Here is a 24,191-nt window from a genome sequence, read left to right as displayed (position 1 = left end):
TGGACACCTCAAGTAACACGGATTGGCCACTCATCGCGAGATGTGGACCTGTCGTTGTGAAAGGCAGTGCAGAGTACACTACTGGCCCTTAAAATTGCTACACCACGAAGATGTGCTACAGACGCGAAATGTAACCGACAGCAAGAAGATGCTGTGATATGCAGATGATTAGCTTTTCAGAGCATTCACATAAGGTTGGCGACGGTGACGACACCGACAACGTGCTGACATGAGGAAAGTTTCCAACCGATTTCACACACACAAACAGCAGTGGCCCGGCGTTGCCTGGTGAAACGTTGTTCTGATGCCTCATGTAAAGAGGAGAAATGCGTGCCATCACAGTTCCAGCCTTTGATAAAGGTCTGATTGTAGCCTATCGCGATTGCGGTTTATCGTATCGCGACATTGCTGCTCGCGTTGGTCGAGATCCAATGACTGTTAGCAGAATATGGAATTGGTGGGTTCAGGGGGGTAATGCGAAACGCCGTGCTAGATCCCAACGGCCACGTATCACTAGCATTCGAGATGACAGGCATCTTATCCTCATGGCTGTAACGGATAGTGCAGCCACGTCTCTATCCCTGAGTAATCAGATGGGGACGTTTGCAAGACAACAACCATCTGCACGGACAGTTCGAGGACGTTTGCAGCAGCATGGACTGTCAGCTTGGAGACCATGGCTACGCTTACCCTTGACGATGCATCACACACAGGAGCTCCTGCGATGGTGTATTCAACGACGAACCTGGGTGCACGAATGGCAAAACATTTTTTTGGATGAATCCAGGTTCTGTTTACAGCATCATGATGATAGCATCCGTGTTTGGTGACATCGCAGTGAACGCACATTGGAAGCATGTATTCGTCATCGCCATACTGGTGTATCACCCGGCGTGATGGTATGGGGTGCCATTGGTTACACGTCACATCTTGTTCGCATTGACGGCACTTTGAACAGTGGACGTTACGTTTCAGATGTGTTACGACCCGTGGCTTTACCCTTGATTCGATCCCTGCGAGACCCTACATTTCAGCAGGATAATGCAGGACCGCATGTTGCAGGTCTTGCAGGTCTTCTACGGGCCTTTCTGGATACAGAAAATGTTCGACTGCTGCCCTGACCATCACATTCTCCATATCTCTCACTAATTGAAAACGTCTGGTCAATGGTGGCCGAGCAACTGGCTCATCACAATACGCCAGTCACTACTCTTGATGAGCTATGGTATCGTGTTGAAGCTGCATGGGCAGCTGTACCTGTACATGCCATCTGTGTTTGACTTAATGCCCAGGCATATCAAGGCCGTTATTACAGCCAGAGGTGGTTATTCTGGGTACTGACTTCTCAGGATCTATGCCCCCAAATTGCTTGAAAAATGTAATCACATGTCAGTTCTAGTATAATATATTTGTCCAATGAATACCCGTTTATCATCTGCATTTCTTCCTGGCGCAGCAATTTTAATGGCCAGTAGTGTATTAGCAGAGCTGCAGCAACAGCCGGAACCGTCTGCCTGTAGAGGTCAGTGACTTCGAACATGGACTAGTCACGTGGTGTCACCTTAGTAACTAATCCATTAGGGACGTTTAGACCCTTTAAAACTGATGAAGGCGAATGGTGCTGGTGTGACTGCGAAATACAAATGCAGCGGAACAACCGCAGCTGAAGCAACGCCAGACAGACCTCGTGTGCTGATAGACAGGGACTGTCGAGCCTTGCGTAGGGTGGCTGTAAAAATCAGGGTAATGAATCACTCGTGGGTTCCACAGATCAGCCAGCAGTCCAGCTACCACAGCGACGGTGTGTAGGGGAGTCAGGATGAATGGGGTGCAACGGTGGAGCAACAGCTCACACACAGGTCTGTTGTCAGCGCTGAGGGCCGCTTGAGGTGCTGCAAAGAGCGATGCCACAGGACAGCGGATGACTGGAAACGAATCATTTTGAGTGACGCTTCGTACCGAACACAGTGGCAGTCCGATGGACGGGTTTGGGTTTGACAAATGCCTTGAAAACATTACTTGCCAACACATGTAGTGTCAGCACTGAAGTACGGAAACAAACACATTTTACGACTTTGTGTACTGCGTACGGTAGAGGAACAGTTTGAAGATGATGGCTGTTTAATCGGCGTGACATCGCTCCATGTCATGAAGCAGCATCTGTGAGGCAAGGGTTTGTGGACAATAACGTTCCAGAGTCGGGCTGGTCTACCCATAGTCCCGACATGAATCCAATAGAACATCTTTGGGATACGTTGTAACGTCGGCTTCCGTCCAAACCCCAGCGTCCCGCATTACCAGTGTCTCTGGTGTCGGCTCTTGATGAAGAACAGCCTGCCATTTCGCCATAGACATTAAGTTATCTCATTGAAAGTTGTAAGTAGGCCTTTTAGGTTTTTATGTTGGTAACGCCATGTCACGCTCTGTAGAAAATCTCTGGCTGTGTGCAGTCTGTGGCTGGTTGGCATTGTTGGAATATTCTCTATTGTAGTGTTGGACAGTTGGAAGTAAACAGCATGTAGCGTTGCACAGTTGGAGGTGAGCCACCAGCAGGGGTGGATGTGGGAAGAAAGCTGGCAGAGTTTTGAGAGCTGACGATCTGGACGTGTGTCCGTCAGAAAAATGAAATTTCTAAGACTGAATGTCATGAACTTATATATATATATATATATATATATATATATATATATAATGACCTTTGAACACTATTAAGGTAAATACACTCCTGGAAATTGAAATAAGAACACCGTGAATTCATTGTCCCAGGAAGGGGAAACTTTATTGACACATTCCTGGGATCAGATACATCACATGATCACACTGACAGAACCACAGGCACATAGACACAGGCAACAGAGCATGCACAGTGTCGGCACTAGTACAGTGTATATCCACCTTTCGCAGCAATGCAGGCTGCTATTCTCCCATGGAGACGATCGTAGAGATGCTGGATGTAGTCCTGTCGAACGGCTTGCCATGCCATTTCCCCCTGGAGCCTCAGTTGGACCAGCGTTCGTGCTGGACGTGCAGACCGCGTGAGACGACGCTTCATCCAGTCCCAAACATGCTCAATGGGGGACAGATCCGGAGATCTTGCTGGCCAGGGTAGTTGACTTACACCTTCTAGAGCACGTTGGGTGGCACGGGATACATGCGGACGTGCAATGTCCTGTTGGAACAGCAAGTTCCCTTGCCGGTCTAGGAATGGTAGAACGATGGGTTCGATGACGGTTTGGATGTACCGTGCACTATTCAGTGTCCCCTCGACGATCACCAGAGGTGTACGGCCAGTGTAGGAGATCGCTCCCCACACCATGATGCCGGGTGTTGGCCCTGTGTGCCTCGGTCGTATGCAGTCCTAATTGTGGCGCTCACCTGCACGGCGCCAAACACACATACGACCATCATTGGCACCAAGGCAGAAGCGACTCTCATCACTGAAGACGACACGTCTCCATTCGTCCCTCCATTCACGCCTGTCGCGACACCACTAGAGGCAGGCTGCACGATGTTGGAGCGTGAGCGGAAGACGGCCTAACTGTGTGCGGGACCGTAGCCCAGCTTCATGGAGACGGTTGCGAATGGTCCTCGCCGATATCCCAGGAGCAACAGTGTGCCTAATTTGCTGGGAAGTGGCGGTGCGGTCCCCTACGGCACTGCGTAGGATCCTACGGTCTTGGCGTGCATCCGTGCGTCGCTGCTGTCCGGTCCCAGGTCGACGGGCACGTGCACCTTCCGCCGACCACTGGCGACAACATCGATGTACTGTGGAGACCTCACGCCCCACGTGTTGAGCAATTCGGCGGTACGTCCACACGGCCTCCCGCATGCCCACTATACGCCCTCGCTCAAAGTCCGTCAACTGCACATACAGTTCACGTCCACGCTGTCGCGGCATGCTACCAGTGTTAAAGACTGCGATGGAGCTCCGTATGCCACGGCAAACTGGCTGACACTGACGGCGGCGGTGCACAAATGCTGCGCAGCTAGCGCCATTCGACGGCCAACACCGCGGTTCCTGGTGTGTCCGCTGTGCCGTGCGTGTGATCATTGCTTGTACAGCCCTCTCGCAGTGTCCGGAGCAAGTATGGTGGGTCTGACACACCGGTGTCAATGTGTTCTTTTTTCCATTTCCAGGAGTGTACATTGTTTGATCTCTATCAAAATCTTTCATTTGCTAACTACATCTATCAGTAGTTATTGACTTCAGTAGTTAGAATCCTTGATTTAGCTGGCATTAGTGATTCATGAAAGGTATAGGTTATTGTTTTTTACGGCCATTCTTTTGTAGGGATTATTGAAAGTCAGATTGCGTTGCGCCAAAAATACTGTTTCTCAGTTTAGTGATGATCAGAATACGTAAAGAGAGAAATGTCTGATTACGTTCAGTTTTGCTCAGCTGTTTGAAAATCAAATAGGGTAAGGGGTTTACCAGCACAATAATTCATAAATTTTTCTAAGGGGAGGTTTCAAAGTATCTGCAGCACAGTTCAAGCAGTCATGAAGGAAAAGGGGAGAATGTACTCTCTCGATATTGATGACCACTAACAGGTGTTCGGATAATTTTGATCAGATGGTGTACATTACAGAAAGCAACAAACGGAAAAGATATAACAGAAAATTGATAAACTGGGTAGACTACTAAAGCTAAGACCCTACAACGCTATAAGTAGGCCTCGTGCACCATATGCCATCCTTAAAATGAATGTCACTGATTGAAAATATATAAAATGAATCAGAAATTTTTTTTCGTGTTTTTCTGCTCAGAGGAAGTGAAGTAAGAGTAGAACATAAAACGGACGATTATACCAGCATTTTCAGAGGTTATCAGACTATTTCACGAGTAGGCGCATCCAGTTTTACTACAGCTTTATTAGACTGATCAATTATATGCCGACCAAAAGTACTTTTAACAGTTTTCTCTCAACGAAAGTAAAGAACAACTAGCTGACAGCGATTCAATTTTATGTTAAGGAAATAGTTATCTTAGAGCACTCAATAAGGGTCACATATAAATTCGAAACTACTGTATAACTGACAGTCATAGATTTAAAGTAAAATCTAACAGCAAGTTTAACAAATATGCGACAGAAGAGCGTTGAATGAATTTTCCCTATATGGTGAAAGCATTATGACAAAATATTAAGAGAGCATATCAAATATTTAAATGTGCTGTTGAGTGAAACATGTTGTTGTGTTCTTCAGTCCAGAGACTGGTTCGATGCACCTCTCTGTACTACTGTACATTGTGCAAGCCTCTTTATCTCTGAGTAACTGCAGCAACATACACCCTTCTGAATCTGCTTAGTGTATTCATCACCTGGTCTCCCTCTACGATTTTTACCGTCCATGCTTCCCTCCAATGCTAAATTGGTGATTCCTTGATGCCTCAGAACATGTCTTACCAACCGATCCCTTCCTCTGGTCAAGTTGTGCCACAAACTCCTCTTCTCCCCAGTTCTATTCAGTACCTCCTCATTAGTTATGTGATCTACCCATCTAGTCTTCAACATTCTTTTGTGCCATATTTCGAAAGCTTCAATTCTCTTCTTTTACAAACTATTTATCGTCCATGTTTCACTTCCACACATGGCTACACTCCATAGAAGTAGTTTCAGAAAAGATTTTCTAACACTTAAATCTATACTCGATATTAACAAATTTCTCTTCTTCAAAAACGCTTTCCTTGCCATTGCCAGTCTACATTTTATATCCTCTCTACATCGACCATCATCAGTTATTTTGCTTCTCAAATAGCAAACCTCATTTACTACTTTAAGTGTCTCATTCTCTAATCTAATTCCCTCAGCATCACCTGACTTAATTCGACTACATTCCATTATCCTCGTTTTGCTTTTGTTTATGTTCATCTTATATTATCCTTTCAAGATACTGTCCATTCTGTTCAGCTGCTGTTCCAGTTCCTTTGCTATCTCTGACATAATTACAATGTCATGAAATATAACAGCATAGAAATAAGTAAATAAATAAAAAACGTTAAATATGTTTATTTTTCCTGCCTTAGACTAATTTTCAACATATTTAATATGTTGCGATTCTAATGGTCTACAATAATGTGAAATAGTTTTCTTCAATGAAACTCCCGATACTGATACTGTTGTAATGAAAAGTCACTGTCCACTTCCGAATCTTCTTTCTTTGTGCTTTTGCTCGCATCGGGCGGATCGGCGTGGTTATTAATGGATGCGGAATGGATAATTTAAGGGGTGGTCGAATGCCCTTCCTGTTGTCACCCCGTTACCCCCAGCGACAGAATATATGTACCCCTATTGTCTGCGTATACATGTGAAAGTGAGCGAAATTTTTCTAAACATTAATGAATCGTGTAACTGATGCAGGACTGTGGTGTCATCCTAGTATTCACCTGGTGGTATGGGGGAAACCGCCTAACAACTACGTCCAGGCTGACCGGCACATCGACCCTCGTCGTTAATCCGCCTGGCAGATTCGATCCGGGGTCGGCTCGGTGCTTTAACACGTACGGATTCGCTGTCCACTTCCGAATCAAAGAGCACTACAGGTGCAACCGGGACCTTAGCAAGTGCTTACAGCCAGCTGAGCTCTGCCCACAGTGCGTGAGTGATAGAGATAGAGAATACCCGAAAATTATGGGCTCTGGGAACAAAACAACTTTCCTCAGCGCAACATGAGGTGCCCTGGTGAAAATTCGAACACGGATGTTGTAATGATTAACGAGAGAAGCAGTTCTATGGATCATCTCACCACTCAGTTCAACCTTGCTTTAGCGGACGGTATGTGCGCGACGACCACTCCAACACTATCACACGACGTACCATGCTTGAGGACGATAAGAAGGCGACATTAAGACTGTGATCATAACTCACTGACCTCATACGTTGCTAGGTACTTACCGAAGTGTAGATAAGTGACGTGTGGCAGAGGGCTCTTTTGTCGGAGTGAGCGGAACGTACCTGCGTAAACTCTGGCGGCTGCTGCGGCGTGTCTGCGCTTCCGTCGTGGAACCGATGGGGTCTCGCGCCACTGTGTTCTTGCGCACCATGGCGTTCCAGTCCTTCTTCTTGGAGCTGGTTCGCTTCCCGATGGCCTTGGCGATCTTGCTGAACACGTCCTTTGGTCCGCCAGGGCCCTTGCGGATGGCGTCGCTCACGATGCCCTCCACGAAGCCGATCTGGAAGTCCTTTAGCAGTCGGCGCTCCATGACGCGACCCTTCTTGCCCACTGCGGAACAGACAGTCCAGTGTAGTCTACATATATGTATATAAATGAATATGCGTATGTATGTATATTCCAGACTACGTGCAGAACGCCTCTAGCAGTTTCACCCATTCCTGATCCATGTGTATCATAGTACCAGAAGACAAGTACTGTGAGGGTAAGACGTCCCAAGATCTTCCCGTTTTGGAGGTGGGGTGAGAAAGCAGTGATACCTGAACATCACTGTGCAACGCCTGGGCCAGTATCTTCCACATAGTACGAATATGACTTACTACCTGGAAGAAATACCAGGGGAGGGGGGGGGGGGGGTAGGTGTAAAGCTTCATAAGCACTGTCAGGGTAGGGTTAGAGATGCGAAAGAGGTGACCTGTTGAAATAATCGAAAACGATCAATAGATGTCCAATCCATAGTATTCCAGGGTGCTAAGGTGAATGGTAACCGTCCTGTTGCAGACTGGACCATAGGGGTGGGACTGGTTGTTCGAACATGGACAGTATAAGTATTAAATGTGTTGAGCTGTTTTAAGCAAACTTGGTACATATGTCATTCACTCTCCGGAAAACAGCAGGAGAAAGAAATACGTAGCACTCCTATGATTGGTAGTGGGATGGGACACCGAAAATAATCGAAAATGACTAGTATTTTTGTCATAACCAAAAGACCAACGAAGGGACTGCCTAATTCGTGACTGTCCAGATGATGTTGCACCTCAATTGGTGGGAGTAGGGATGGGAATGGCGTGATTTAGAAATAACTGACCGGAAATTTGCCAAGTGGATAGCAAGTAAGCCATATGAGACAACTTGCAAAATTAGTTTACTAAATTCGTATTCATCAGGAAATCACTGGTTTCCAAGCTCGCAGCGAAGTTAATATTGTGCTCTCCATGATAAAGAATGCGGACTGGACAAACCTTGCGGCGTTCTTGTTTCCAGGTGCGGAAAAAGATGTTCCGTTACACGACCTTCCAATTGGATTCCCCATGTCGGTGAGGTATGATTGAGTAAAAGCGCAGAAAGAACTCAGTGTAGGTGTATCTCTGAAATTACGTAAAATCACAGAAAATATTCAATGATTTGTATCTTGTTCTGTACATGAATTAGAAGTTTTTCAGTCTTTGTGACTATTTCCTTTGCTTAAAATTTAAGCTGTTAAATAGAAACACTTATTTTGAAAGTGGAACTTACAGCGGCTTCTTGTCAGTTGACAAAGGTTGCACACGATAAACGTTGTTCAGCTTTTCGCGTAATCTAATCTACTGCTTACAAATTCTGCATCAATAGTCATAGTCCACAGATGATGCTTCTTCCACGTATTGATGTTGTTTATCACCTCGTTTATTGATGCTGCGCGGGTAGAGAAAGTGCGTGTGTAGTGTGTCTTTAAATGTACCTTACGGACACCTAGCGAGCACTGGGCAGAGTACGGATTGAGTGGGAATGCTTTCCCAGAGGCGCGCAGCTCGCGTCGTACAGCGACCCGCTGTCACACTCGTCGGCAGCAATATGGAAAGTCAAACAACTCGCGCCGCCCGGCTTCCGCCTCCGGAGCTCACATTTATTTCCGATTTCCTGCCTGAGAGCTCACTGCTGCGAGGCGCGGCGAGGCGCCACACTGCGCAGCCGCTTGCTGCTTGCTGCTGCTGCTGCTGCCCCTGCCTGCTGCTCAACGTCGGCCTTTTAAATGCGGCAGTACCACAATCGCCAGACATCTTATGCTGCAGAGCTTCTCAGTACTGTGGTATAATTTGATCGCACCATTATTAGCTCCTGAAAAGTTCGCAGAAACGATTTTAAGTTTTGCGGACAAGTACTTTAAGTACTTAAGTACTTTAAGTAAAAGAAGATACTGAATAGTGATGTGTCTAATAATGAAAGGATTTGAGAATTGTAAATTCTCAATTTATGTATCTAGTCTCAATTCCAGGTTACGTATAAACATGTTTCGAGTTAGAGCCGTCGCAGCACGGTGATGTTAAAAGTGATCGTGTTGTTGATGTCTTCATTCTGAGTACTGGATTGACGCGCCTGTCTATGATAATCTATCTTATGCATGTCTGTTTCGCATAACTGCTGCAGCGTATAAGAGGTAGTCAGTGTTGTTGTTGTTGTGGTCTTCAGTCCTGAGACTGGTTTGGTGCAGCTCTCCATGCTACTGTCTCCTGTGCAAGCTTCATCATCTCCCAGTATCTACTGCAATCTACATCCTTCTGAATCTGTTTAGTGTATTCATCTCTTGGTCTCTCTCTACGATTTTTACCCTTCACGCTGCCCTCCAATACTAAACTGGTGATCCCTTTATGCCCCAGAACATGTCCTACCAACCGATCCCTTCTTCCAGTCAAGCTGTGCCGCAAACTCCTCTTTTCCCCAATTCTATTCAATATCTCCTCATTATTTATGTGGTCTACCCACCTAATCTTCAGCATTCTCCTGTAGCACCACAATTCGAAAGCTTCTATTCTCTTCTTTTCCATACTATTTATCGTAGAGGTTTCACTTTCATACATCGCTACACTCCATACAAATACTTTCAGAAATGACTTCCTCACACTTAAACCTATACTCGATGTTAACAAATTTCTCTTCTTCAGAAACGCTTTCCTTGCCATTGCCATTCTACATTTTATATCCTCTCTACTTCGACCATCATCAGTTATTTTGCTCCCCAAACAGCAAAACTCATATTACTACTGTAACCGTCTCATTTCCTAATCTAATATCTTCAGCATCACCCAATTTAATTCGACTACATTCCATCATCCTCGTTTTGTTTTTGTTGATGTTCATCTTATATCCTCCTTTCAAGACACTGTCCATTCCGTTCATCTGGTCTTCCAAGTCCTTTGCTGTCTCTGACAGAATTACAATGTCATCGGCGGACCTCAAAGTTTTTATTTCTTCTCCATGGATTTTAATACTTGCTCCGACTTTTTCTTTTGTTTCCTTTACTGCTTGCTCAATATACAGATTGAATAACATCGTGAAGAGGCTACAAACCTGCCTCACTCCCTTCCCAACCACTGCTTCCTTTTCATGCCCCTCGACTCTTATAACTGCCATCAAGTTTCTGTACAAATTGTAAATGGCCTTTCGTTCCCTGTATTTTACCCCTGGCACCTTCATAATTTGAAAGAGAATATTCCAGTCAACATTGTCAATCGCTTTCTCTAAGTCTACAAATGCTAGGAACGTAGGTTTGCTTTTCCTTAACCTATTTTCTAAGATGAGTTGTAGGGTCAGTATTGCCTCACGTGTTCCAGTATTTCTACGGAATCCAAACTGATCTTCCCCGAAGTCGGCTTCTACTAGTTTTTCCATTCGTCTGTAAAGAATTCGTGTTAGTATTTTGCAGCCGTGACTTATTAAACTGATAGTTCGGTAATTTTCACATCTGTCAACGCCTGCTTTCTTTGGGATTGGAATTATTATATTCTTCTTGAATTTTGAGGGTATTTCGCCTGTCTTATAAATCTTGCTCACCAGATGGAAGAGTTTCGTCAGGACTGACTCTTCCAAGGCAAGGCTGTCAGTAGTTCTAATGGAATGCTGTCTACTGCTGGGGCCTTGTTTCGACGTAGGCCTTTCAGTGCTCTGTCAAACTCTTCACGCAGTATCATATCTCCCATTTCATCTTCATCTACATCCTCTTCCATTGCCATAAAGTACGTCGATTTTTATCCGATTGATGCAGCCAAATCTCGGTCTCACTTTACAATTTGTGACCTGCACATTTTCCACCATTTCTAAACAGATAATTGCCGTATGTCGCAGAAATTTCCTAGGAATTTATCCCTTCTTTTAGTCAATTTGTACCATTAATTTCTTTTCTCCACAGTTCTACATTAATTATCCAATCTACTCATCTAATTCTTAGCATTCTTCTATAGCATCAAATTTCTAAAGTTCAATTCCCTTTCCGTGTGCACTTTTTACTGTATTCATTTCGATTACCTATAGGGCTGTGCTTCAAATACTTCCAGAAAGATTGCCTAACATGTACATTGTATTAGGTGTTTACATTTATCTTTTCCAGAAATGCTTTTGTTGCTATTTCCAATCACAATTTTATAGCCTCTTAACTTCTGCTGCCGTCAGTTATTTTGCCCAAAAGAAAGACTCGTTTACTGATTTAGTATCTTATTTCCAAGTCTAATACCTTCAGCATCACCTGAGTTTGACTACACTCCATTACCATTTTTAGAACTTCTATTTGCTATTCCTCTTATAACCTCTTGTCAGTGCGACACCCATTCCCTTCAACTGATGTTGCCGTTTCTGACGTAACTACACCATAATCGGAAAACCTAAAATTTTTGTCTTATATGAAAGGCATCCAGCACAAATTTCACACACTTTTTTTTGAAAACATGTTTGTAGTTTTGGTAGTTTAATTTTTTCTTTTTCAGTTTAGTCTACTGATATTCCTACCTGATCCAGGCACATCACGTTAGGATCTGTTCGCGGCTGAGAGTAAGTGTAATCTCCGGCTCTACCGTAAGGTGCGTAAATGTTATATACGAGGGTTTTACAGAAAATAATGCACCGCATTTTTTTTTCTCAGCCGGAAACAATGCTGCGAATGCGAAACGTTACGTATGTATTATTTGAAGTTCTCTGAGTGAGCGCGCCAAGTTTCCGTCACTTTCGACAGATAGTGTGGCTGCAGGAGAGTTTCAAAATGGCGTCTGTAGGCGATGTACGTTACAAGCAACGTGCTGTCATTGAATTTCTCACTGCAGAGAAAGAAACTGTGGGTAATATTCACAAACGCTTGTGCAAAGTCTATCGAGCACCTTCTGTCGGCAGAAGTACAGTTAGTCGCTGGGCACGGAGAGTGAGGTCATCAGAAGGCGGTTCGGCGGAACTCTACGATTCGCAGCAGTCGAGGGGACCATCCACAAGTAGTCCCCTCGGACTTCCACTTGTTTGAGCCATTAAAGGATACCATTCGTGGAAGACATTTTGAGGACGATGAAGAGGTGATTTACGCAGTGATAGACTTTATCCTCCACCATGACAAGGATTGATACCGACAGCGCATAGACGCCCTTGTTTCGCGCTGGAGGAAGGCCATAGAACGGGTTGGAGATTACGTGGAAAAATAGGGTAGGTGGGTAAAACACCATTCTTTCATGTGTGTAATTCTCATTATGTTCAATAAAGAATTCTTGAAGAAAAAATGCGGTGCAACCCTCGTACAACGGCCAGTGACTCTGGAATCTAACTTTGCTCGTTCGGGCGCATAGAACTTGCAGTCATTCGAACGCTGGACTCAAACCGGATCCTTGTTTACTCGGTTCGCGTGCATTTCCTGTTGTGATTTCCTCACGCTGTCGTGCTCCGGTAGTCCGTGTTTGTCGTTGATCGCGCTTTTGGACTTCCTGCTCAAAAGATTATACGAGGGCTATCCACAAAGTACATTACGTTTTCGTTTGTGTCCGTTAGGGGCGGGGCTAGCGCGGCCATCTTGGTATCAAGGCACTCCGCCGCTCAGTCGGCTTCCTGCCGGGCTAGTGAGAGGTTCGTGCTGTACTCCGTTGAGTTAATGTGACAGTTTGAAATGTCAGCGTTAATTGGAAATACCGCGAAGTGTGACGTGCGTGCTGTAATAAATTTTCTGATTGCAAAATACTGTACACTAATAGAAATCTATCGGCAGCTTCGTGAAGTGTACGGGGACAACATAATCACTGAAGGTGGAGTGCGTCAATGGGTCATAAAATTCCATATGGCCGAACTAACGTTCACGACGAAGAGCGAAGTGGAAGACCCAGCATAGTGACTGCCGAACTTGTCGAAAAAGTCGATGCCGCGGTCCGTGAAAACTGTAATTTCACAATAACGGAACTCTCTGTGAGTTTTCCTCAAATTTCACGAAGTTTGTTGGCTGCAGCGTTAACGTTTTTGGACGCTTACGAGAAAGGTGACAACTAAAATAAACTTTCAAAGGTATTGCCAAACTCTGCACAACCTCAGAAGAACAATACAAAACAAGCGCAGGGAAAAGTTGGGCTCAAAGATCTTGCTCATTCACTACAACGCCCGGGCCCACACGGCAAATGCCACTCGTGAAGTTCTCGAATCTTTTAAGTGGGAGTTGTTTCCTCATCCGCCGTACAGTCCCGACCTGGCACCGAGCGACTTCCACTTATTCCCAGCAATTGAGAGGTGGTTGGCTATGCAGCGTTTTGATGACGACGCACAGCTTCAAGAAGAGGTAACCACGTGGTTGAAGGCGCAGGCGGCCGAATTTTACGACAAAGGAATTTCCAAGCTCGTCCATCGCTACAATAAGTGTCTTTATTTAAATGGCAACTATGCAGAAAAGTAGTATTTAAGTGTGGCTGTGATCTCTATATGATAAAAAAATTTCCAATACTTTATTTTTAATTCCAAAACGTAATGAACTTTGTGGATAGCCCTCGTGTTAACACTGCGTGTTGTAGCGCAAGCACCACGGCTCGCGGTTCTCCGCGTTCATTCCGAGCGTTTTCATGGACGCATCTCGCTGCGCGAGGTATAAGATTTCTAAAGGATAAATCATATACCGTGGAGTCATATTTTGGGACATCTACAGACTACCTGATGTGTTGTGCACTAGCGGCGTCGTTTCATGTAAGACAGTGTGAGGCTGAGCGCCGACGTAGGCAAACGACTGGCTCAAGCCAGTTTCAGATAGGGCTGGTCGTTAGCTTTCGAGTCGTATATGATCTGCACGCTTGCCTCCACAGAGACAGAGTATCGAGATCAGACTTCTTGCAATATACATCGTGGAAAAGTGGAACTCATTCGACATGCAGCTCGTCGTACATTGGACGAGTATCTGTGGAGATGCCAGATAAAGCGGGGAAACAGGGTCACTGGTCTGGATGATCCACTTCAATGGCCTTCTGACACTAGCCAACCTGGCCTTACTGTGTGGTTACTTCGAACAGGTGAAACAACTACAAACTACAGCCGTTATTTTTCCCGAGGATGTGCAGATCTACTGTGTGGCTTAATGATCATAGCATTCTCTTGGGTAAAGTATTCAGAGGTCACCCTACTACATGTCATAGAGTGGAATGTTAGGCTCCTTATTCAACTAGATACGAGAGAACTGAAAAAGAAAAATAATTGGACAGGAGTTAGTGATAGTGTGAATTAGTGAAGTGCAATGGTAGGAAGAACAGGACTTCTGGTCAGATAAGTACAGGCTTATCAACACAAATTTAAATAGAAGTAATGTGGGCACATGATTAATAATGGTAAGAAATAGGAATGCGGGTAAGATAGTTCGAACAGCATAGTGGACACATTATCTTAGACAAGATAGATACAGTGCCAACACCAACCACGGTAAAAGTTTATATGCCTACTAGCGGTACAGATGAAGAAGTGATTGGAAATATGTACGAGGAGAGTAGGAATGCAGTATGGTTTCTGGGTCAGATATGCACACAGGCCATTTTTCGACTGTGGCAGCCGGAGGACTGTGGCAAGGAGAGCTCGATGGAATGACGTCATCATTCCCCATCCCTTTCTTCCATCTCCTACATCCTAAGCTGTGCCACTTTCTCGGAAATGTCACAATCTGAGTGCATCCAAGCCAGCACACACATATTTAATCTCCCAATCACAGCCTAGTATTTTACTATAATACAAAATGAAACAGCCAGTCAGCATGTATCCCAGACTCATCTGTTGTTTCTGCACCCCAGTTGGAGCCCAAATACGACTACAGTTCGATCTTTGTGTCCAGTTTGGAGCAAGACACAACGGACCCTCAAATTAAATGTTACAATGTTACATTCACACTTAAACTGTGAAAATTATTTATAAAAATACATAAAGGTGTTGACACTACTGGGGTAACATACAGGTAAGCATTCTGAAACCGCTAACAACAAAATAAGTCATAAAATCAGAAATACTTTGGCACATTGAACAACAACTCGCTACACAAATGGGCAAACGAAAACACACCACACTTTGACACACTACAAGATACTGTTCACAGAAATACAGGAGACAAAGTGTACAGATGAACATGTTTAGAATTCATAGGACTACCGAATTATGAAAAGCAAGATAGGACAAAGGAAAAGGAAGAATGTTGCACACCTGGGGACTGGTTTTATGATAAACAGTGAAATACTGGATTCAGTTTTGACTTAAGCTCATCCAGTAGCATAGGTGTTTCTTCTAACCTTCTGGTGGACCTACAAGATCCCCACCGTAGTAAACATGCATGTGCGCATCCATGACGATAACAAACGTAACGCTGAAAATATCGACAACTTTGCGGAAGAACTAGAGGACATAATTACACAAATCAAAAAAAGTTTTGCATCGCCCCAGTTCCCAGAACTCCTGAAGACAGTCATTGACTGTGGATATTGTATCACAGACACAGTCCCTTTGACTGTTCAGAAATATCACTAAACACGCCCAAATATGTAAACAGCCATTCAAGAGCAGTGCTTATTAGACGGAAGGAATCCGACAGCTGATCAGTTCCAGTCATTCAACCAGGAAGGAGGTACACGGCTCGTGTTATCTGTAACGGTCAGTACCGCGTTTCGATCGCGTCCGCATTGTTACTTTGTGCCAGGAAGAGCTCTAAACAAGGGAAGTGTGCAGGCGTCTTGGAGTGAAGCAAAGTGATGTTGTTCGGACATGGAGGAGATACAGAGAGACAGGAGCTGTCGATGACATGCCTTTCTAAGGCCGCCCAAGGGCTACTACTGCAACGGATGACCGCTACCTACGTATTATGGTTCGAAGGAATCCTGATAGCAACGCCACCATGATGAATAATGGTTTTCGTGCAACCATAGGACGTCGTATTACGACTTAAACTGTGCGGATAGACTGCATGATGCGCAACTTCACTCCCGACGTCCACGACTCGGTCCATCTTTGCAACCACGACACCATGCACCGTGGTACAGATGGGCTCAACAACATGCCGAATGGACCGCTCAGGACTGGCATCACGTCCTCTTCACCGATGAGTGTCGCAAATGCCTTCAACCACACAATCGTGATTGAGGTATTCGGAGGCAATCCGCTCAGGCTGAACGCCATACACACAATGCCCAGCGAGAGCAGCAAGGAGAAGGTTCCCTGCTGTTTTGGGATGGCATTATATAGGCCGACGTACGCCGCTAGTTGTCATGGAAGACGCCGTAACGGCTGTACGACACCTGAATGCCATCCTCCGACGGATAGTCCAACCATATCGGCAGCGTCATTCGTCTTCATGGACGACAATTCTCGCCCCCATGATGCACATCTTGTGAATGAATTCCTTCAGGATAACGACATCGCTCGACTAGAGTGGCCAGCATGTTCTCCAGATATGAAACCTATCGAACATGTCTGAGATATATTGAAAAGGGCTGTTTACGGACGAGGTGATCCACCAACCACTCTGAGGAATCTACACCGAATCGCCATTGAGGAGTGGGACAATCTGGAACTTGATGAACTTGTGGATAGTATGCCACGATGAATACAGGCATGCATCAATTGCAAGAGGACGTGCTACTGGGTATTAGAGGTACCGGTGTGCACAGCAATCTGGACCACCATCTCTGAAGGTCTCACTGAATGGTGGTACAACATGCAATGTGTGGTTTTCATGAGCAATGAAAAGGGTGAAAATGATGTTTATGTTGATCTCTATTCCAATTTTTTGTACAGGTTCCGGAACTCTCGCTGATGCAAAACTTTTTTTGATATGTGTGGTAAGATAGCATATCATTGTAATTGATCATTCCAATTCCCAGTTAGGAAAAGAGCCCAAGTTTAGAGACATTGTGGGAGAATACTCAGTGCACATACGAACGAATTGGGATGAAGGATGTCTAATGGGACTTTGTAAGGCTTTCAAATTGATAATGAACTCAACGGCCTTCAAGCGATTAGCAGCTGAAACAAAAGACCTGGACATCACTCAACCTCCTCTTGGGAGAAAAGCAGGTAGATCATGTAGCAGTCATGGAATCATATGTCAGAGTATTACATGGAGGAAATTCAGATTCAGACCACTATGTCTTCAAAATAAAACTGAGATTTCTGCCCAGGAACACTAAGAAAACCGTCATTCAAACTTGATAAGTGTGATTTACAGAAACTGTCAACTTGTAAACAGCTCATAGAGAAATTGGAAGCAGTGGAATGTAGCAATTGGGATGAATTGAGGGACAAAGGAACAAGCTAATGAAAGTTGCAACAGAGACAGCTTCATGGGTAAAACAGAAGAAACGTGCCTGGTGGACAACAGTCTGTGGTGGTGCAAAGACAGACAGAATGGTTGAAATTAAACTTGCAAGAGACACATGAGAACAGGGATAAATTCATAGAGCTGCGCCAATTAGCTGACAGAACCGTTAGCAGAGTAAAGCCTCAGCGCACTAAGGGCCATTTAACACAGCTGGACGAAGGCTTCAAGAAGAAGAATATCATAAATTTCTACAGAAACTTTAAATGAAACCTTAGCCTGTACAATCTACCAAGTCTTTACTTTAAAAACCAGACGGGAATATAGCTCTATCACCAAACAGGTGCTCAGTCTGAAGTCAGTACTGCAAAAAGCGAAAATAGCTGGTAAGAAGTACGTCGCTGTCTTTGTTGATTTTAGGAAGTTAAAGGACTCGAATCATAGATGGAGTCTCATGAAGATCCTGCTGGAACCAGCAGTGAACCAGAAGACCCAGAATCTTATCCAGCAGACTTTAAACAATACCAGATTACGAAGTAGAGTTAAGAGGAACACTTGCAACAAAATTTTGAAATCAGGACAGGAATATTAATTGAGCACTGGAAAAGGTAATAATAAAGTGGTGAAAGGAGTTAGCTACGCACTGGCTTCCAAACGGTATTTCTGGGGCTCAATGCTGATCGCCTGCCATTTGCTGACAGGGTGGCACTTTTGTCTAATTCAGTGCAGTAAGTCACTGTTCTCAAACAGTAAGCAGCACAGTTTAGAGCTAAATATGTCGCTTAACAAAAACAACTGTGCATCACAACATCAGTGATTCTCATTACACACTGTGCCTAGAGCAGGGAGAAACGAAGAAAACAAGCCGGTTGAAATGCCTAGAAGGCTGGGTAGAACACAATCTTTCCGAATGAACAGCATTATTAACTCGAATGAACAAGCTGGAACTGACATACCAACTGGCAAAGAACACCTATAACAAAAAAATCTCTCTCCCACAACACAAAAAGTGAAGCATTACCAGAAATTCATCCACCCCAAAGTCCTGTATGCTTCAGAGTGTCTAGTACTGAACGCGAAGCGTGTGATAAACAATCTTGAAATCCAGGGAACAAATATACGAGGGAAATACTGTTATCAGTTAAGAAATGTACAAGATAACGAGAGCAGGAGATCTGCGAACGCTGTCAAAAATCACTGATGTGGCTCTTAAGAGACGTCTAACCACTTTTGTAAATTTATTTACACGTCAAGTTCCGTAGTCCATAAGTTTAAGTAAACGCTATCAGCAATACAATAAGAATCAGCTTAATTTTTCAAGGAACTCTTCGACAGAATAGCAGTGACCCATGAGAAAACTCTTCAGTTTGGATTTGAAAGCGCATGGACTACTGCTAAGATTTTTGAATTCGAGTGGCAACTTACTGTGAATGGATGCAGCAGTATGCTGCACACCTTTTTGCACAAGAGTTAAGGAAGTCCCATTCAAATGCAGGTTTGATTTCTGGTAGCTGCTTATTCTAGGGAATAAACTAATATTGGTAACAAGAAACGACAATAAGGAATATACATATTGAGAGGCCAATGTCGAAATACCCAGACTCGTGAACCGAGGTCGACAAGAGGTTTGTGAACTCACACCACTTATTGCCCGAACCACCCGTTTCTGAGCCAAAAATATCCTTATAAAATGGGAAGAGGTACCCCAAAATATAATACCATACGACATAAGCGAATGAAAATAAGCAAAGTAGACTAATTTTCGTGTAGAAATATCACTCACTTTTGATACCGTTCGAATACTAAGGCACTCTCCCACCCCACAGGAACTCCTTGAGAAACAGCCAGCTAATCTGTAGCCTGGTAAAGGAAGCCTCTGAAGTATCAAATTATTTAAGTGGTGCTCTGATATACCAATAATTTCAGAGTGAACATCTATTAGCAGTTCACTAACTTTGTCTCTAATACCTCTTATATTTTGATGCAATATGCAAATTGCTTCTCTACTTGGAAACATTACATCCTCTGAAGGTGAACCCTTAGTTAGAGGGACTTACCTTAAGCAGGTACATCTATCAGCTGACTTCAGTCTAAAAAAAAGGTGCAGCTCTAACACCGACTGCTACGGGAATTTTTCCAGGAGTGACACCACACTGTCACCTATAAGCTTAGCCAGCCTCCTCTTCCCATACCTATTGAGGTGCAGGCCATGCCCAGTGAAACTGGATGTACTGATAGACCCAACTGGCACCACTGAGATGTGATCCATGCCCTCTGCCACCAGTGCCCTCCCCAGCCCATGTTAACACGCCTAACAGCCGCATTAAGTGAGGCTAATCATGACGCTGAAATAGTTGCACGAAATGCACATTAGTGCCACCAGTTTGAGTACCTATCTTAACCAAGTTACCACCGACATCATATCCCCCCCCCCCCCTCCGCCATATGTGGACAAGCCTGCAGGATGCATCCCAGAAGGTTAACCAGTCAGCTTCTCGCATTCTGGCAGAATAGGAGGACCAAGTCACCTTGGTAGAAAGAAGTGATAAAAGATCTATAGGAAATGGGAGGTACACGAAGAGACTTAATAGACTTGGCACCTCCCACGAGGATACTTAAGCAAGTAAGGTTCCAGCACAAATCACCAGGATACAAGACAGGTGCCTGTCGGATAAAGATGGGGAAGGAACAGCACAGCCAGAGGATTCGCAACTACTGGACGATCGTCGAGATCCACGGCAAAGAGGATCGTTGAATGGCACGGTCCTCAGTTAGACCGACGAAACAGGAAGAGGAATAAAAGAGTGCGTGCTGAGCAAACCTGCCGACTCCTGCATGTCGACGTTGGGCGTGGTCATGCCGTTCGTGCGCAGGATGTCGATGAGGTCGTAGCGCAGCGTCGAGATGTCCTGTCGGATCTCGATGACGTCGTCCTCGGTGATGCCGAAGTCGTCGCGCTTGCGTTGCTCGGCCGTCACGTAGCGGCGCACCAGCAGGTGCATCACCGTGTCGTGGCGCTCCTGCGCCATCTCCCGCGACTTTTTCTGCACACCAGCCAACACGGCACAGCGTATCACTGTCTGGCAGACGCCGAGCCCTGACTCGAGAACGGGCTCATCTGGGTCCCCGACTAGAGAGCGAAAAGTGCTGCGCATTCTCATTCCTTTCTTTCAACCTGAAAGTGGACTGTGAATCAAGAATTTCGGCATACTGTTCTCTGTTGTATTACAGACGCTGGACAAAAATTAGTCTCCCGTAGCAGAATCACTCCCACACCGCCTGTAGCCTTGACAGTGGTCTCAATTTGCCGAGGGAGTATCCTTCATGTACTCCACAGCCAGCTGGAGCTACTAGTTGACGATTAGATACCATTGAGATACCAAATCGCGGGATACTGATTGCTGCGATGTACCTATTGTCAACAATAGTTCAAGGCATTTTACACTACTGGCCATTAAAATTGCTACACCACAAAGATGACGTGCTACAGACGCCATATTTAACCTACAGTAAGAAGATGCTGTGTTATGCAAATGAGTAGATTTTCAGAACATTCACACAAGGTTGGCACCGTTGGTGACCCCTACAATGTGCTGACATGAGGAAACTTTCCAACCGATTTGACATACACAAACAGCAGTTGACCGGCGTTGCCTGGTGAAACGTTCTTGTGATGCCTCGTGTAACGAGGAGAAATGCGTACCATCACGTTTCTGACTTTGATAAAGGTCGGATTGTAGCCTGTCACGATTGCGGTTTATCGTATCGCGACATTTCTGCTTGCATTGGTCGAGATCCAATAACTGTTAGCAGAATATGGAATCGATGGGTTCAGGAGGGTAATACGGAACGCCTTGGTGGATCACAACGGCCTCGTATCATTAGCAATCGAGATGACAGGCATTTTATTCGCAGGGCTGTAACGGATCGTGCAGCCACGTCTCTATCCCTGAGTAATCAGATGGAGACCTTTGCAAGACAACAACCATCTGCACGAACAGTTCGACGACGTTTGCAGCAGCATGAACTATCAGCTCTGAGACCATGGCTGCGGTTACCCTTGACGCTGCATCACAGACAGGAGCTCCTGCGATGGTGTACTCAACGACGAACCTGGGTGAACGAATGCCAAAACGTTGTTTTTCGGATGAATCCAGGTTCTGTTTACAGCATCATGATGGTCGCATCCGTGTTTGGCGACACAGCGGTGAACGAACATTGGAGGCGTGTATTCGTCATCGCCATACTGGCGTATCACCCGGTGTGGTGGTATGGGGTGCCACTGGTTACACGTCTCGATCACCTCTTGTTAGCATTGACGGCACTTTGAACAGTGGACGTTACATTTCAGATGTGTTACGACCCGTGGCTCTACCCTTCATTTGGTCCCTGCGAAACCCTACATTTCAGCAGGATAATGCACGACCGAAAGTTGGAGGTCCTGTACGCTCTTTTTTGGGTACAGAAAATGTTCCACTGCTACCCTGGCGAGCACATTCTCCAGATCTCTCACCAATTGAAAACGTCTGGTCAATGGTGGCCGTCACAATACGCCAGTCACTACTCTTGATGAACTGTGGTATCGTGTTGAAGCTGCGTGGGCAGCTGCACCTGTACACGCCATCCAAGCTCTGTTTGAGTCAATGCCCAGGCCTATCAAGGTCGTTATTACGGGCAAAGGTGGTTTTTCTGGGTACTGATTTCTCAGGGTTTATGCACCCAAATTGCGTGAAAATGTAATCACATTTCAGTTCTAGTATAATATATTTGTCCAATGAATACCCGTTAATCATCTGCATTTTTTATTGGTGTAGCAAATTTAATGGCCAGTAGCGGATACGGGACTGAGATCTGATGACTAAGTGGATCCATCGAGGTACAATAGGGTACCTGACTGTATATCAGACCAGGAACGGCGTACGCGTGCAGTCGTGTAAACAAGGTTGCCGCTATTTTGGAAGACGGGAGTGTTGGCAGTACACTCATCATGAAGATGTAAAATTAATACAATACTTGATCAAGGAGAATATTGAAATAACATTCAAGTTCATGTTCTCGGTAAGCTGGAAAAGTGAGCTGAAGTCATGGTATGAGAAATGCCTCAAGCGCGTCACAGAACAACCTATGAGCTTACTTACAGCCTCCACCACACTGTAGATGAAACATCTCATTGCGCTGTCGATGCACTAGACACACTGCATCATTTGAAGAGGGAGGGGGGAATGGAAATTATTTCGGCTACACTATACATATCCAGCACCTACTGTACAGCCTCTGTAAGGAGCAGTGGAATAAAAATGAGTCGTATGGCAAAAAAGTAAAATTTTTCTTATTTCAAAAGTAATCGCCAGAAGTCGTAATACATTTGTCCCACTGTGAGACAAGACGATCAATGCCATCGTGGAAAAATGTTTGCGTTTCCCTACTGAATCATGATTTGATGCACCTCTTCATGCGAAGCGAATCGACGGCCACGAATGTTTTCCTTCAAGGTCCCCAAATTACGGAAATCGCATGCGGAGAGATGCGGGCGGTTAGAAGGATGTGTAAGGACTTCCCAGCGAAACTTCTGCAGTGTAATCGGAACAACCTAGGAAACATGTGGGAAGGTATTATCCTGCAACAGAACGATGCAGTCCGTTAATATTCCTGGGCTCTTGGACCTGAAGGCGCGCTTCAGGTTCTGTAAAGTGTGCACGTACCGCTCTGTGTTAATTGTGCCGCTGTGTTACAGAGAGCCATTGAGCAACGGGCTGACGGACGGCGCCTTTCTATTTCAAGATAATGCCCACGCACACGCTGCGAAGAGTTTCGATTACGCTGCAGACATATCGGTGGGAAGCCCTTACACACCCACCGTTAAGTCCCGACCTCTCTCTCGATGCAGTTTCCAGATTTTTAGAACCCTGAAGAAAGATGTTCGCCGTAGATTTCATTCGAACGACGAGCTGCATTCCTGGATACAGTTATGGTTCCATAAGCACCCGCAAACATTTTTACATGAAAGCACTGACCGGTTTATCTCACAATGGGCCAAATGTATTAACGTTTATGGGGATCACTTCTGAAATAAGAAAATATATGAAACTTCCTGTCAGAATAAAATTGTGTCCCGAACGGAGAATCGAACTCAGGACCTTCGAATTTCGTGGGCAAGTGCTCTACCATCTGAGCTACCCCAGCACTACTCACGATCTCTCCTTACAGCTGTAATTACGGCATTACCTCGTCTCTTACCTTCGAAGCTTCACAGAAACTCTCCTGCGAACTTTGCAGAACTGGCACTCCTGGAAGAAACGATATTGCGAAGACATGGCTTTGCCACAGCCTGGGGGATGTTTCAATCTGCCAGGAAATGTCATATCAGCGCACACTCCGCTGCAGCGCGAAAATTTCATTCTGTAAACGTCTTCAAGAATGTGGCTAAGCCATGTCTCCGCAATATCTCTTCTTCCAGGAGTGCTAGTTCTGTAAGGTTCGCAGGAGAGCTTCTGTGAAGTTTGGGAGGTAGGAGACGAGGTACTGGCGGAATTAAGGGTGCGAGGAAGGGTCGTGAGACATGCTTGGGTAGCTCGGCTGGTGGCGGCCACGGTAGCTCAGCTTGTTCTGTCAAAGAGCTGGCTAGTCTCTGTAAAAAAAAAAAAAAAAAAAAAAAAAAAAAAAAAAAACAACTGAGTGAAGGGATCGACAACGAACTGCAACGGATGTCATTTGACGTCCGCTACGAGCAAATATAACGAACAAAATGCCAAAGAAAAAAGAA

At 45.0% G+C, this 24,191-nt stretch overlaps 1 protein-coding gene across 3 annotated transcripts in view; it reads right to left on the bottom strand.

Annotated features, from left to right (window-relative positions):
* LOC126282063 (transient receptor potential protein) overlaps nucleotides 1-24,191 on the bottom strand; it is a 413,093-nt gene that overhangs the window by 36,603 nt on the left and 352,299 nt on the right. For all 3 annotated transcript variants that reach the window (XM_049981506.1, XM_049981508.1, XM_049981507.1), the window contains exons 17-18: nucleotides 20,250-20,472; nucleotides 6,954-7,221 (exon numbers count right to left, since the gene is read on the bottom strand). In XM_049981506.1, the coding sequence (XP_049837463.1) occupies nucleotides 6,954-7,221; nucleotides 20,250-20,472 (491 nt within the window). The remainder of the gene's footprint in view (nucleotides 1-6,953; nucleotides 7,222-20,249; nucleotides 20,473-24,191) is intronic.

This window comes from Schistocerca gregaria, chromosome 7 (assembly GCF_023897955.1).
Source record: "Schistocerca gregaria isolate iqSchGreg1 chromosome 7, iqSchGreg1.2, whole genome shotgun sequence".
Lineage (NCBI taxonomy): Eukaryota > Metazoa > Arthropoda > Insecta > Orthoptera > Acrididae > Schistocerca > Schistocerca gregaria.
The sequence above is the reverse complement of the archived record's forward strand: the minus strand, read 5'-3'. Positions and strand labels throughout refer to the sequence as shown.